The 13,105-nt window shown below is 36.2% G+C and overlaps 1 protein-coding gene across 13 annotated transcripts in view; it reads right to left on the reverse strand.

Moving 5' to 3' along the window:
* Window positions 1-612: 612 nt before the first annotated feature.
* LOC148844116 (LOW protein: PPR containing protein) overlaps window positions 613-13,105 on the reverse strand; it is a 40,280-nt gene continuing 27,787 nt past the window's right edge. Inside the window, exons 3-5 of one of the 13 annotated variants that reach the window (XR_016103602.1) lie at window positions 9,125-9,173; window positions 8,830-9,026; window positions 695-998 (exon numbers count right to left, since the gene is read on the reverse strand). Coding sequence is in view for 4 of the 13 variants with exons in the window: in XM_088959095.1 (XP_088815221.1) it covers window positions 642-998; window positions 8,830-9,026 (554 nt within the window). In the remaining 9 variants the exon portion in view is untranslated. Of the gene's footprint in view, window positions 999-8,063; window positions 8,747-8,829; window positions 9,027-9,124; window positions 9,320-13,105 lie in introns of those variants that run through there. The other 12 variants (XR_016103608.1, XR_016103606.1, XR_016103607.1 and 9 more) reach the window with 12 other exon arrangements.

The following is a 13,105-nucleotide window of genomic DNA, read 5'->3' on the forward strand; positions in this document are numbered from 1 at the left end:
AAACTCTATGATAGTAGAGTACATCCACATAGAATGCGGCATCCAAAGAAATAAACAGTTTCCTAGAAATAGATTCATAATAGCAATATCCCATTTGATTTTGTCAATACTCAAGAACATTATATTTGGAAGCTTTAGGATCAAAATTGGAATGATGAGGTCTAAAAATCTTAACAAAGAAAGTACATCCAAAGCTCTTAAGGGGAATAGTAAATATGTCCTTATTGAGATATAATAAGTTAAATGGAATTTTCATGTTTAGACCTGTGAAGGAAATTGGTTGATGAGATACACAACTATATGGATAGCATCCCATAGAAACACATAGGAACATTGGAGTCTAGCATAATACTTCTAGCTACCTCCAACATATGATTATTCTTCCTCAGCAACTTCATTTTACTAAGGTGTACAGTGTAGGTACTATGATGAATAACCCCATGGTTAAGGAAATATGAAGCCAAAGGTTTTGCAAAATACTCTTTGGCATTATCAAATCTGAAAATTTTGATTTTGACTCTAAATTGGGTCAAAACCATTTGATGGAAAGATTAAATCATGATAGGAACCTCATATCGAGAGTACATAATATAAATCCATGAGAAATGAGTGTAGTCATCAACAAATAACAAAAAGTATCTTTATCCCCCCATAGCAATGATGTGATATGGCCCCCAAACATCAACGTGCACAATTTCAAAAGGAATAGTACTTCTTCTATTGTATAAACAATAGGTTGTTCTACAATGTTTTGCAATTTCACAATTCTCACGTTTTAAATTAGACATCTGGACTAACTCAAATAAACTAAGAAACAAACTCCTTAAAAGCTTGAAATACAAATGACCTAACCGATTATGCCAAAGCATAATCCGACTCACAAATTGAGAAACAAATGACATTCCAACTTCTTTAACTTCCCCATGTGGATGCCCTCTAAATAGGTAGATTCCATTCGTCTCACGTCCAATCCCAATTACCTTCATTGTCTCCAGATCCTGAAAAATACACCGATCGGGAAGAAATAGCCATTGAACAATTTTCATTTTTAATGATGCTACTAATTGAAAGCATGTTAGTACTAAGTTTAGGAATATGTAAAACTGAGGATGAGATGGAATTAGATAGCCTAATGTCTCCCTTCTCAGAGATGGGAACAAGGGAGTCATCAACAATGGATATTTTGTCTTTGCCAGAGGATAAGCAATAAGTAGTAAACAAAGAAGATAAGCCTGTCATATGGTCAAAGGAACCTAAATTTATAACCCAACAAGATGCATTGTTACTTGGGGATAAAACATGATATGCTAAAGCCCTTGTACCTGGATGAACAAATGTTGAAGTAAGAGTAACAAATATAACTGGTGGTTGAGATGAGGGTGCTGAAGTGCTAACTTCACTTTCCAACTGAGTCAGAGCATCTCGAACAATAACTAAAGTGTCTAGGGATGTGGTTGTTGTGCTAGATAAGGGTGCACCTTCAGTAGTGATAACCACATTGGCATTCCCCTTTTTGTTTTTGAGCTTTGTTAGAATTAGATGAGGATATAATTTTCAACGAGTGTCTCCGGTATGCTTCGGCTTCTTGCAATGGTCGCAAACTAACTCCCTCTTATCGTCCATCTTTATGTCCCTTTCCTTGTCACTCCTAAACTTTGGTTTCACTGCTACTAGAGCTGATTCCATAGGTTGAAACTGCAATATAACATTTCTCTTACTTTCTTCATTGTGCACTAAATAATAGGCCTAAGACAAGGTCACACTCTCTCTGGGTGAGATGTTGTCTCACAATATCGTATTCTAAATTTAGACTAGCTAAGAATTCAAAAGCTCTATTGGTCTCAACTTGTTTTCTATAGGTTTTTGCATCTTTCTAATTTTCCCACTCAATGGTTTCTAGGCGACCAATTTCTTGCTATAAGGATTTCATGGTAGAGAAGTAAACTGAGATTGGTTTGAGATTATTTATTTTACATTTCAGTTCATAGACCCTAGCAACATTATGTGTCTAAGAGTAGGTTTCCTTCATGACTTTCCAAATCTCCTTAGCAGTTTTTTCCCACAAGTATTTTCGGATAATGTGAGGTTGCATAGAGTTACACAACCAAATCATGACGAAATAGTTATCCTGAACCCATTTGGCATATGATGAGTCTTCCTTGGATGGTTTCCTTACATCCCCATTCACATAGCCTAGTTTCCCTTTGTCCCCAATAGCCATATAGCTGACTGATCCCTTTCCGAGTAATTAGAACCATCAATTTTGACAGTGGTGATATGAAAAGTGCTTTCAATCATGTTTCTAGCCCCCAAAACACCTTCCCCTTGAGCCTTTAACTTAGTTCCTACCATTTCTATAAGAGGTTAATCAGAAGAAACCCGTTCTTTGCAAGAAACCTAAAAAAAAAACTTATGTTGGAACAGATTTGGTAATCACCCAGAAGTTGTGTTCCCCCAGAAAAAAAACTAACAGTCAATTTAGAATGCTGAAACTAGTCTAGAATTTACCTAGAAAACTATTAATAGTCAGAAAACTAAGATTGAGAATAGAAAACTAATTGTAGGTTTACCAAAAACCCTAGAAAAAAACTCTGAGAAATAAAAAACTCTTAGTTGCTCCTTCCAGATAGATCTAATCTATCTCTAAATAGTGTCAATCTCAAGGGAAAAGGAAGACTTACTTAGAAAAAGCTGATCACCACTTCCAATCCTAGATTGAACCCTAATCTTGAACTTTCTTGTTCTTATATGATTCTCCCTGATTACCAAACACTCTCCAAGGCTCTACAAGCCCTTGTATATCTGATGAACCCTTCTAGTAACCTCCAAGAATTAGCCGATGGATTAATCTTGTTAAACTTTCAGCCCTTGGAAGTTCTCACGCTCAACTGGATCAAACACACATGAGAGACCTTAGGTTGGCTCTCGTACCAAGTTGTATGATAAGGACTGTAATCAGTTCAGTTTTTGAAAATTCAGTAAGAAAGATAACAGAATATAGAAGGAGAAGAGAAGAGAGAAACAAAGGAGAGAGATGAGAGAAAGAGTGTGGGGTTAATAAGAAGTTGCAGCCCCGCTCAGTTATTTATATTAGCAACATAAATAGCATTGCAATTACACTAATGCCCCTATTGCTTACATAAACAAAAATAACTAACAAAACTAATTTCATTAACAACAACCATTATTGCTCTACATCTCTACAGTTCATTTGAAAGTTGAAGCTATAAATTTAAATAAACCATATAGTTTGAACTTGATGCTCTTGTTTTTGTTTAAAAATAATTAAGTCTATAACTGAACTGTTGTTGTTTATTAAACAAACTTGGAAGAGAATAGTGGAACTGTAATAAAAGGAAAAAGAAAGCCAAACGACCCAGGATAACTAATTGACCATCCCCAAACTGGCTTGACCAAACCAACCCTTCATGTTTGGGTAGATTTCCCTTATGACCAGTCGGTTTCAGATTACTTGTTCATAAAACCAACCAGTTTGGTTTGGTTGAGCAAGAAACCTACAACCTACTTAACCTGATCCATGAACACCCCCATCTTTTATGCATGTGACCAAACTATCTCAATGTACTTGTTCTAACTCCTATTGGCTATTGACTCCTAGGTTCCTTCATATGACCTTATTTCTAACTGTCATTACTAGTTTTACTATTCATCCATCCAATCATTTGCATTTCTACCACACTAGTTTTTCAGACATATTTCTTAATTACCCAACACGGTGCTCCATATAACATAAGATTAAATTAATTTGTATGATGATTAGAATATGATTTTAATTGAGAGTCTACGTGTTAGTTGTTAATATACATGCATCCTAAGTCTATGAACTCAACGGATACCAATAACCTTGAAAGTAATACTGGCATTTTGTTTCTATATATTACAAAAGAAAACATCAAATGTGGTCCGCCCATTAAAAAGAAAGCAAACGACAAAACATTTCTAAAACCAATCAACACACACAGCATGGTGTCGAAACATCAAATACTCTAGAAGATATGTCCTAAGAGATCATAAATTCATAACATATGATTGAAATAATAATATCCTTCATGTACTGAACTCAGACCTTAGGTTTTACACACACAAAAATCAAAATTGCTCACATTACCTCATGTGTTCTTTTTAGCAACCATTATAATCCATCTTTTCTTGCTATTAACATTTATCATAACCATGCTTTTGGAACCTGTAGTACTCCAATCTCTAATTTTTAAGTCTTTCTTGGATTCTTGGCAAGTGCCAAGGAGTAAAAGGCAAGATATATATTGGCACTTCTTGATAAGGGTAGGCAGGTAAAAGTAAAACACTTTGTACTATTAAACTTCCAATGCTTGATACAACCAGTGTTTTACAAGGCATGGGAGGCATATGCCTGGAAGCGACACCTCCAAAACACCCTGAGGCATATGCTAGAGGTGTTGACACTTTTGAGGCGTATGCCTCATATGCTTTTTCATGAGGCGTGCTAGAGGTGTATGTCTCATGTGCTTGATGCACACCTTATGTAAAAAGATAGAAAAAAACAAAAAGAAAAAAAAAAGAGAAGGAAAGAAAAAAAAAAGGGAAGGGAAAGAAAAAGAAAGAAAGAGAAGAAAAAAAAATAGAAAAAGAAAGAAAGAGAAGAAAAAAAATAGAAAAAGAAAGAAAAGAAAATATAAGGGGAATGGCTTAATTGCGTCCACTTCGACAAGGTCCCCCTTTTAACTAGTGCTATGCATCTTCATTCTTTTTAATATAAAGGATTTTTATTAAAAATAAAGAAAAATGAGATCCTCCTTCCTCTTCTCCCTCCTCATTCTTCCTCCTCATCCTCCCTCCTCTTAAATAGGCTTACACCTCTTACATTTTGAACAACACTTCACACCTCTAGGTAGTGGAACATCTCGCGTCATGCCTCTGCATTTTAAAACATTGGGTACAACTTGCAATAAACAAACAGATTCAAATTTTAGAGAACTTGATGAAATTACATCACAACCATAGTGTTCCATATTCTTTAAATTGAAGCTGAAATGGTGTTGGAGGAAATTGTAGGCCAAATGATACCAGTGAAATCCCTTCTCTGCTTTGGAATATGTAAGATTGTGTCCACAAACAGATCTCCCAATGGACTCAAGAACATGCACAAGCAAATACTATTTGATGTTTCTCTTTAACTTGAAGAAATAGAATGTCTCAGTTTTGAATGAAGGTATGCCCAATATTTTGTACTTCATGATAAAGGCAGGCAAGTAAAAAAGGAAAATACTTCTCTTGTTAAATTTCCAATGCTTGGTACAACCTGCAATAAATGAATGGATTCAGATTTCAAAGAACTTGGTGAAACTACACCAGAACCAGGATGTTCCATATGGTCTTTGTTGAGTTGGGCCGATTTTTAGTTATTGGGATTAGTTAATTATCTCTTATTTTAAGTTGTGACTGTTGGGTTAGGAAGTTGTTGGGTTTTAAGTCCATTAGTTTATGTTTTTTAAGTTGTGACTTCAACTACTTTAGTAGCCACCCTACTAAGAGCATTCTTGTAATCTCTTATTCTTTTAAGTATATAATATAATGAGGGGTTGGCGGCCAGAACTAATTCAATTCTAGTTGACATCCTAGTCTTTTTCTTCTCCTCCTTTCTTCTCTACTGCTAAAACTCTTCACCTTCTTCTTCTTTCTCTTCACAAGGGATTCATCTAGAATTGCAATCAATGATTTCTACTGTCTTTAAATTGAAGTTGAAATGATGTTGGAGAGAATTGGTTGGCCAGATGATACTTTGGTGAAGTCCCTACTCTGTGTTGGAACAATATGCAGATTTTATCCACAAACAGATCTCTCCTTGGACTCAATAGTAAACCATTTGTCTTTTTTTGATGAATAACAAAACATTTCATTAATTTTTTTTTTTTATGGGTTTACAACTGATACAGCATTTAGTTTCCCCAAGAGCCGCGAGACGCAGCCTCAAAAACAATATAACTTATAGTGTAGCCCATAATAAATGATCCCTATTCACCCATTGTTTAGCTAGTAGGTCTACCAGCCCATTTGCCGATCTTCTCTCCCACTGAACTCTGACTGTTATATTAGAAGTTGACCATTTGAATCTTCTCAACGCTCCCCTGAAAGGCTAATAAGCTGCTGTCTCTGGTTCTTTCAGCCACCCTCTTCAGAGTCTCCGTCTATGACCAGATTTCTGAGGTTCATCTCTTAAGCGATGAATAGTAAACCATTTGTTAATGGACAAAAAGTTGAAAATTCCTCCTTGAAGAAAAAGATAACCCCAGTTAGGGGTGAGCTAGATATTTCCTCAGCTCTCAACATAGGGGGCAATGGGAACATCAGGAATCAGGATCAGTCACTCAAGTTTTGTGGAGGCAACCATGCCAACATCCGGGGAAGGTGCTATCTTGGCTGCGCTGGAGTTCCTACAATTGGCTTCTCAAAGAGTGGCCTATGAAAGGTGGTGGTGATTGAAAAAGGGAGATATTGGGGGTCAGTGTAAGCCCCTGATCCCAGCAGCCCCCAAATGTCCCAAGATGCTTCCAAAGCTGCCATCAAACTTTAAGATAAATTCTGCATAAGGCCTAGGTTTAAGAGCAGGTCTGAGAAAGGGATCAAAACTAGAGGTGTGCAGAACTTCAATAATGTTTCTATCCAAATTACTGTAATTAATTCCATTGAGTTGATTACAAGTCAGCATCATCGCTCTTCCCCTAAGACCTTCCAGTGGTTGATCCTATTCTTAAAGATCCTTCTGTTATGTTCCTCCCAGATGCACCGCATAACAGCACGAGTAATCAGACCAAAAAATTTACCTCTGGACCCCAACTTGTAGACAGGTATGTAATGTGGAGCTTGTTTTGTAGTCTGAAAGTTGGTGTTGGTCTTGTACTCGGATGATGACTTATCACCCTCATTTGTAACTTTTTTTTTCTATTTAATAAAATTTTTTATTTACTAATAAAAAAAAATATTGTAGACGGGTCATTGGAAGATGGGATCCGCAACAGTGTTGGGGGAAACCCAATGAAAGCTGCAACTATGGATAAGGTCAAGTAAGAGATAACCAATGGACCCTCCATCCACCCCAAATACATAATGCAGACATTGAGCGACACATAAACCTGGCCTTGATATCAAACGTACTATGTGCACGAACTACCTCCCAAATGAAGAAGGAAACTTTAGAGGGAACCAAAAAGGGCCAGAGCCTTCTAACCGGAAGGAGGGATGTCATGGATGCAGCTGTTAGGTTTTGGAAATAAGAAATTCAACTTTCATTCCTTTCCAAAAGTTATTAGATGGGGTATTCATAGGGAAAACAGTTTATCTACTTCAAGGAATACCAAGTTTTGATCTTCCTAAACATTGGATAGCACAATGACTACAACTAAGCAGATAATTGTCATCTTGAAAGCATCCTAAAGAAACAAATCTTTCACATGAAAAATTTTGAGGATAAAGAAAATAATTTCCAAATTTTAGCAAATATTCAAGACTCAATAATACTTGTAGAATCAGAGAAATTATTTCTAATAACTTACAGAGTAGTATAAGTTGGACAGCTAGCTTAAATAATGCTTTCAAGCTGGGCTTTTGAATGGGTCTATGTTCATGGGCCTTCAAGAAACCCTTGAAAGCCTTTGTGCCCATTTGGGAGGACTTTCCCATGGCACCAGGACAGCGAAAAAAATCCAAAAATCCCAAATTCTCAATCCTTGAACCAAAAAAAGAAAAAAAAAAGTGCTTCCCATTGAAGTTTCTTTTAGGCTGTGTTTGGCTTGAAGGAAAGGAGGGGAAGGGAAAAGAAAAAATTTCCCAATTCATTGTCTGGTTAACCAATGGAAAAGGTAGGAAAATTAATCTTCCCTTGTTTGGTAAGGCAAGGAAAACATATGGAAAATTAATAATCAAATTTAGATGAAAAATAATGAGACAATCATATATAAAAACTCAATGAAAAATGCATAGCCAAAACATGTGGGACCCACATGCCCCATCTAAAATGAATATCAAGGGTCCCACAACAATTATACATGAAAGATATGCTCATATTTAGCTATTTCTTTAACTAATCTCCATTCTAAGAGGACAAAAAAATGTATATAAATATTTATATAGAAGTATATTAAAATTGTCATGCCTAATCAATCAAACCAATAGATCAAAGAACATAGTTCAAACCATTAAAAAAAAGGTTTACCAAAATTATCATGTCAACCTATAAGGTAAAAGGTTGGTAAGCTCATAGACCCATATCAATTATAGAATACTAACATAAAAAAGGGCCTCCTAACTTTATGACCAACCAATATTTCTTCTATTCTGGCATAATCATATAACATGTCAAGGCATGAAACCGGTCATCCGATAAAAAATCAAATGCCTTCAACAAGAATGATGTAGATATTCCCTCCAAACTCATAACATATCGGAAGAGAGCATCTCTAACAAACAATCCATATTCATGCTCAATAGCCTTTGCAAGTTTTTTGCAACCTCTCCAAGTTTTTCTTTAGTTTCAAGTTTCCTTTTCCCTTTTGATGATGATGGTGGATCTATTGCTCCTGATCGTAATGAAGAATCTCCAATTTCATCATCAATGTCATCTGAGGGTGTGGGAGCCTGACTATCATCATCAATGTTATCTGGTAACTTGATCATTTCCACAAATAAGTGTCAAATCATCGTAGTTATCAATTTTTTTCCTATGATATTGTCTTGCCTTCAGATGAGACTATGAAAAAAAGAAATCAATTCATCACATTAGACAATGATAACAAAAGAAACATAATCCAAGCACTATATAAAAGCACATACCTCAACATAGGAATTCCAGATTTCAGGTTCAACATCTATTGTATGTGTTTGATCATTCCAACTAAGCAGGACCCTCAACTTATCGATTTTGTTCCCAAGATGCACTTGTCCAACAAGTGCCTCAATTAGATAGTTGTCCATTTCTAGTGTCCAAGTCATGTTAGGCTTCTGACTTCTTGATTCTTGTCCTTCCATATCTAAGACATAACAAACAAATAATAAATATGTATTATCTCTCTCACAGAAAAAGACCCATTCCAACATAGGAAACCCTCTCTCACAGAAAAAGTATTACCTATGACCAAAGGTAAAAGCACTGGCTTTAGTTTTGGGGTTGAACACTCCTGAATATCAAAAGCATTTTTCTTAGTGACACTTTGGGTGCTGTAGTGTCCCCTTGGGATTGTCTACTCCTTTCCTCTAATTGATTCACCTAGGGAGAGAATTGACATATCGCCCCAGTACTGGCATACATGATTTTAAAATAAATCTACAATTGACATACAAGCATTACAAGATCATGTGAGTACAGTACAAGCTTAAGATGTGGCATTTGTAATGTTATCAGTAGCTACTGTGACTGACATGTGACACTAAAGACGCATACCTACCAAATACAAAAGAATTCATTAGATCATCATTTCTACAGCACTGATACCACTAAACATATATACAATAACCTATGCATTCATCGTGGTTACCTGTAATGCATCATTTCAGCAAACATACATCCACCCACCATTAAGGTGGTTCTGTCAACAGTTTCCATGATGAGAATTCAAATATCACAAAAAAATTCATGACTTATTTCTACTTAAATATACAATTTGTATTTCTCTAACAAAGGACTTCTTCAGGGAAACAAAAACTTCACTTCATACACATAACCGACTCAAGTTCAGTAAGCACAAATAAATTGGTGATAAAGAACCAGAGTTAGGCCTCGCCAGATTATGCCATTTACAAGTCAACATCCAAGATCAAATGGCCATCTGCTGTAGATAATTGTTGCCGGATTTTTTGGTTGGATGGTTTCATTTTCCTAACACAATGTTGGATCTTAGATCATTAAAGAAATTGCCAAAGACCCACATGAATAGTGAATACCAAAGTGTCACTTCTACAATTTATTTTGGACTGGAATTTGTTGTGATTTTCATAGAATTACAAACATAACTTGTACATTGAGAGAACCCTAAAGACAAAAGTTCAACAACTTGTTAATGGGAACAATTCTTCCGAATAGATTTACTAGCCCCTACACCCAACAGAACCAAAACACCCCATGGAAACTGAAAAGAATACGGAAATGAGTAAGTTTTCTCCCCTTTAGTTGTTGAGTTCCAGGCCCAAGGTTATATTATAACAATTAACTTGGGACTCTACAAATAAATGTGAAAGAAACACAAAAATAGAGTATAATACAAGTAATAAAGATTTCAATCAACATCCTTATTTACTGAACAAACTTTTGCCTGTCTATTGAACATCCTAACTCAAAATGGAACTCTTCCTTCTCTTGTCTGCCATCTGTTATATAAATGTCCAATACAAACCTGGAATTGCAGAACATAATTGGTTACTGTGATTCCAGGACCACAAACCCCATGGTCCTGTAATTATCTCCCCTGCTTTATGGTACTAACAAGATTTTTTTCAATATATTGTATAATAATGCCCAGATGGCAAGTTGCTTGGCCCACAGCCAAACCCATTCAAGCATGAAACCCTCTTTTGGGTTTGAATGGTTCAAAAAACTAAAAGCAAATGGGCTATAGAATACCATCAAATCCACACTCCCATATACGCATGTGTGTGTATTATACATACACTTCTACAGCATCCATGTTGGAATGTTTTTCTTTATATTTATGATTGTATTCTGCCTAGTTAGGGCCTGTTTGGTCTGGTTAAAATAGCCTTTTTTCCTTTGTTTATGTACTTTGACTACAACAGGGGCATAAGGGTCTTTTCCCTTTTATTTATGGTCACCCTATATATAATAACATAAGCTAGCACCGCCAGACTGATTAGAACTCTCCAAACCTGTCTCTTCTCTCTCCTTTCTCTATTCTCTCTCTCTTCTCTTCTTCCTTATTTCTTCTCTTTTCTTCTGCTAATATGGTATCAGAGCGGTTCTACTGGGTCTGAGAGCAGATCGAACTAGTTCTTTCTTCTTTACCTTGCTGTCTTCTTCAACTGAGATCAAGGAAGTTGACCTACGACTGGTACAAGTTTGCTTTACCTTTTTTTTTTCCTTTTCTCTTGGTTGTGTACCAAGAAAAACCCTATGAAACAAGACTGCTGAATGCAGTCAAAGGAATTGTGAGGTTCAGACCTCTTTTCTGTGGATCGTGTGATCCTGTACCTGAGAATGGGTTACTTGTAGGTCACGAATGATCTGTTTTTACCAAGTTTTGGTGTGACTTCACTGCTTTGTGATCTCTCCTAGTAGTTGGTGTGTTTAGGTGATTTGGAAAATTGGAGGATTGGGACTGTTAAACTTGTGCAGTGCTGAAATCAACCTGAAATTTTTTTAAAGAGAACTGGAGCTGGTCTGTGTTCAGATTGTATCCAGACCAGAGTGTGTGCATGTGGACTGCATCTCTAGTGTGTTTTTTGGACCTTTTTGGGTATTAGGAGAGATCTTAAGCATAGTTTTCAAGGTGCTAAGGTGAGGCTAGGCGACGGGGGCGCCTTGTTGCCTAGTCGCCTAGGCGACGGATTTTTTTATGTAAGAAAAATAGATCCTAGGGTAGTTCCCTAGGCACCATAACCATATTTCCTTGAGAATTATTCATAATTTTCATAAAAAAAGTATAGAGTTTATGTTAAAGTATAGAAAATCAACACATTTATAAGAAGAAAAAGAAGAAGGGAAAGAAAATTAAAAAAATATAGGGGCTGAACCCTTATTTTTGTTATAGGAAAAGAAGAAAAGAAAATGTGTAGCATTCTCTAATAAAAAGTCTTTGGGGGGTTCAATATAGGTTTTAAGGTAGCATATCCTTACTAATTGGTTCAGGTTTTAAAGTCTTTGGGGGTTCAATACAGCATTTAGCAATGTTTATATTGATTAAACCCTAAGAAATAAGAAAATAATAAAAAGAAATTAGTATATAAACACACAAAATGAATATTTTCGTTCAATAGTGCCTATTTTATAATTATAATGTCAAAAAATAAAGAATAAAAAAGTATTTTATAATACATAATACAAAACTGTTTGGTGATTAGGCGAGGCGATCCTCAAAGGGTGCCTTGTCGCCTAGGTGTTGCCTCGACAACCAGGATCTTAAAGTGTGTGTTGAAACTGAAAAGTGTTCTTGAATCATGTCCTTTGAGAATTCTGCAACTTCTGGGATTACAGAAGGTCAAAACGGAATGAGTGGGGGGATGGATATAAATTTCCCCATGGCTGTAATTCCCTTTGATGGACTAAACTACCTTGAATGGTCTAGGGGAATTAAACTTTACATTACTGCTAAGGGGAAAATAGGGTATATCAATGGTACAGTGAAGGAACCAAAGTTTGGAAGTGCTGAACATGTAGGTGGGATCAAGAAAATAGTATGGTGATGTCATGGCTCTTGGTTTACATGCTGCCACAAATAAGGAAGACATTTATGTGGGCTGAAACAGCTTGTGAAATATGGGAACAAGCAAAGTCTACCTATTCATAATAGAGGCACTATGCAAAGATATACCAATTACAAGTTGAATCCTCCACCTACAAGCAAGGGGAGAGGAGTCTCTCGGTGTACTACTCAAATCTGACATCAAACTGGAAGTAATTGGATCATTATCAAAATGTTAATTGGAAGTATGATGAAGATGCAAAGGCCTACAAGTCACTTGTCTCCCAACAACGAGTATTTGCTTTTCTTTTGGGGCTCAATCCTACATATGAGTCTATGAGGGTACAAATCTTAGTAAGTAAGAACTTACCTTCAGTTCAAGAAGTTTATGCCTTAGTTCAATCTGAAGAGAGTAGAAGAAGTGTGATGAATTGTATAGAGGGGGAGTTAGTTGCACTAGCATTCTGAGGAGGTACAAATTCAAATGTCGAAGGCCCTTTTAAGAAGGGTGATTCACATAAGAGAGTGGATGAAAAAGACAAGCTTTGTTGCGCCCACTATCAGAAGTCCAGGCACACTAGAGACACGTTGGGAATTCCATGGCAAGCCTAAATGGGCTCAGGAATTGAGTAAGAAATCAGCATCTGATTAGAGTAAGAAGCCAACCCAACAAAGTCATAAGAAATATAACTTAGCAA

The sequence above is a fragment of the Nelumbo lutea genome, chromosome 8, assembly GCF_056320005.1.
Source record: "Nelumbo lutea isolate HS-2025 chromosome 8, American lotus-T2T, whole genome shotgun sequence".
Lineage (NCBI taxonomy): Eukaryota > Viridiplantae > Streptophyta > Magnoliopsida > Proteales > Nelumbonaceae > Nelumbo > Nelumbo lutea.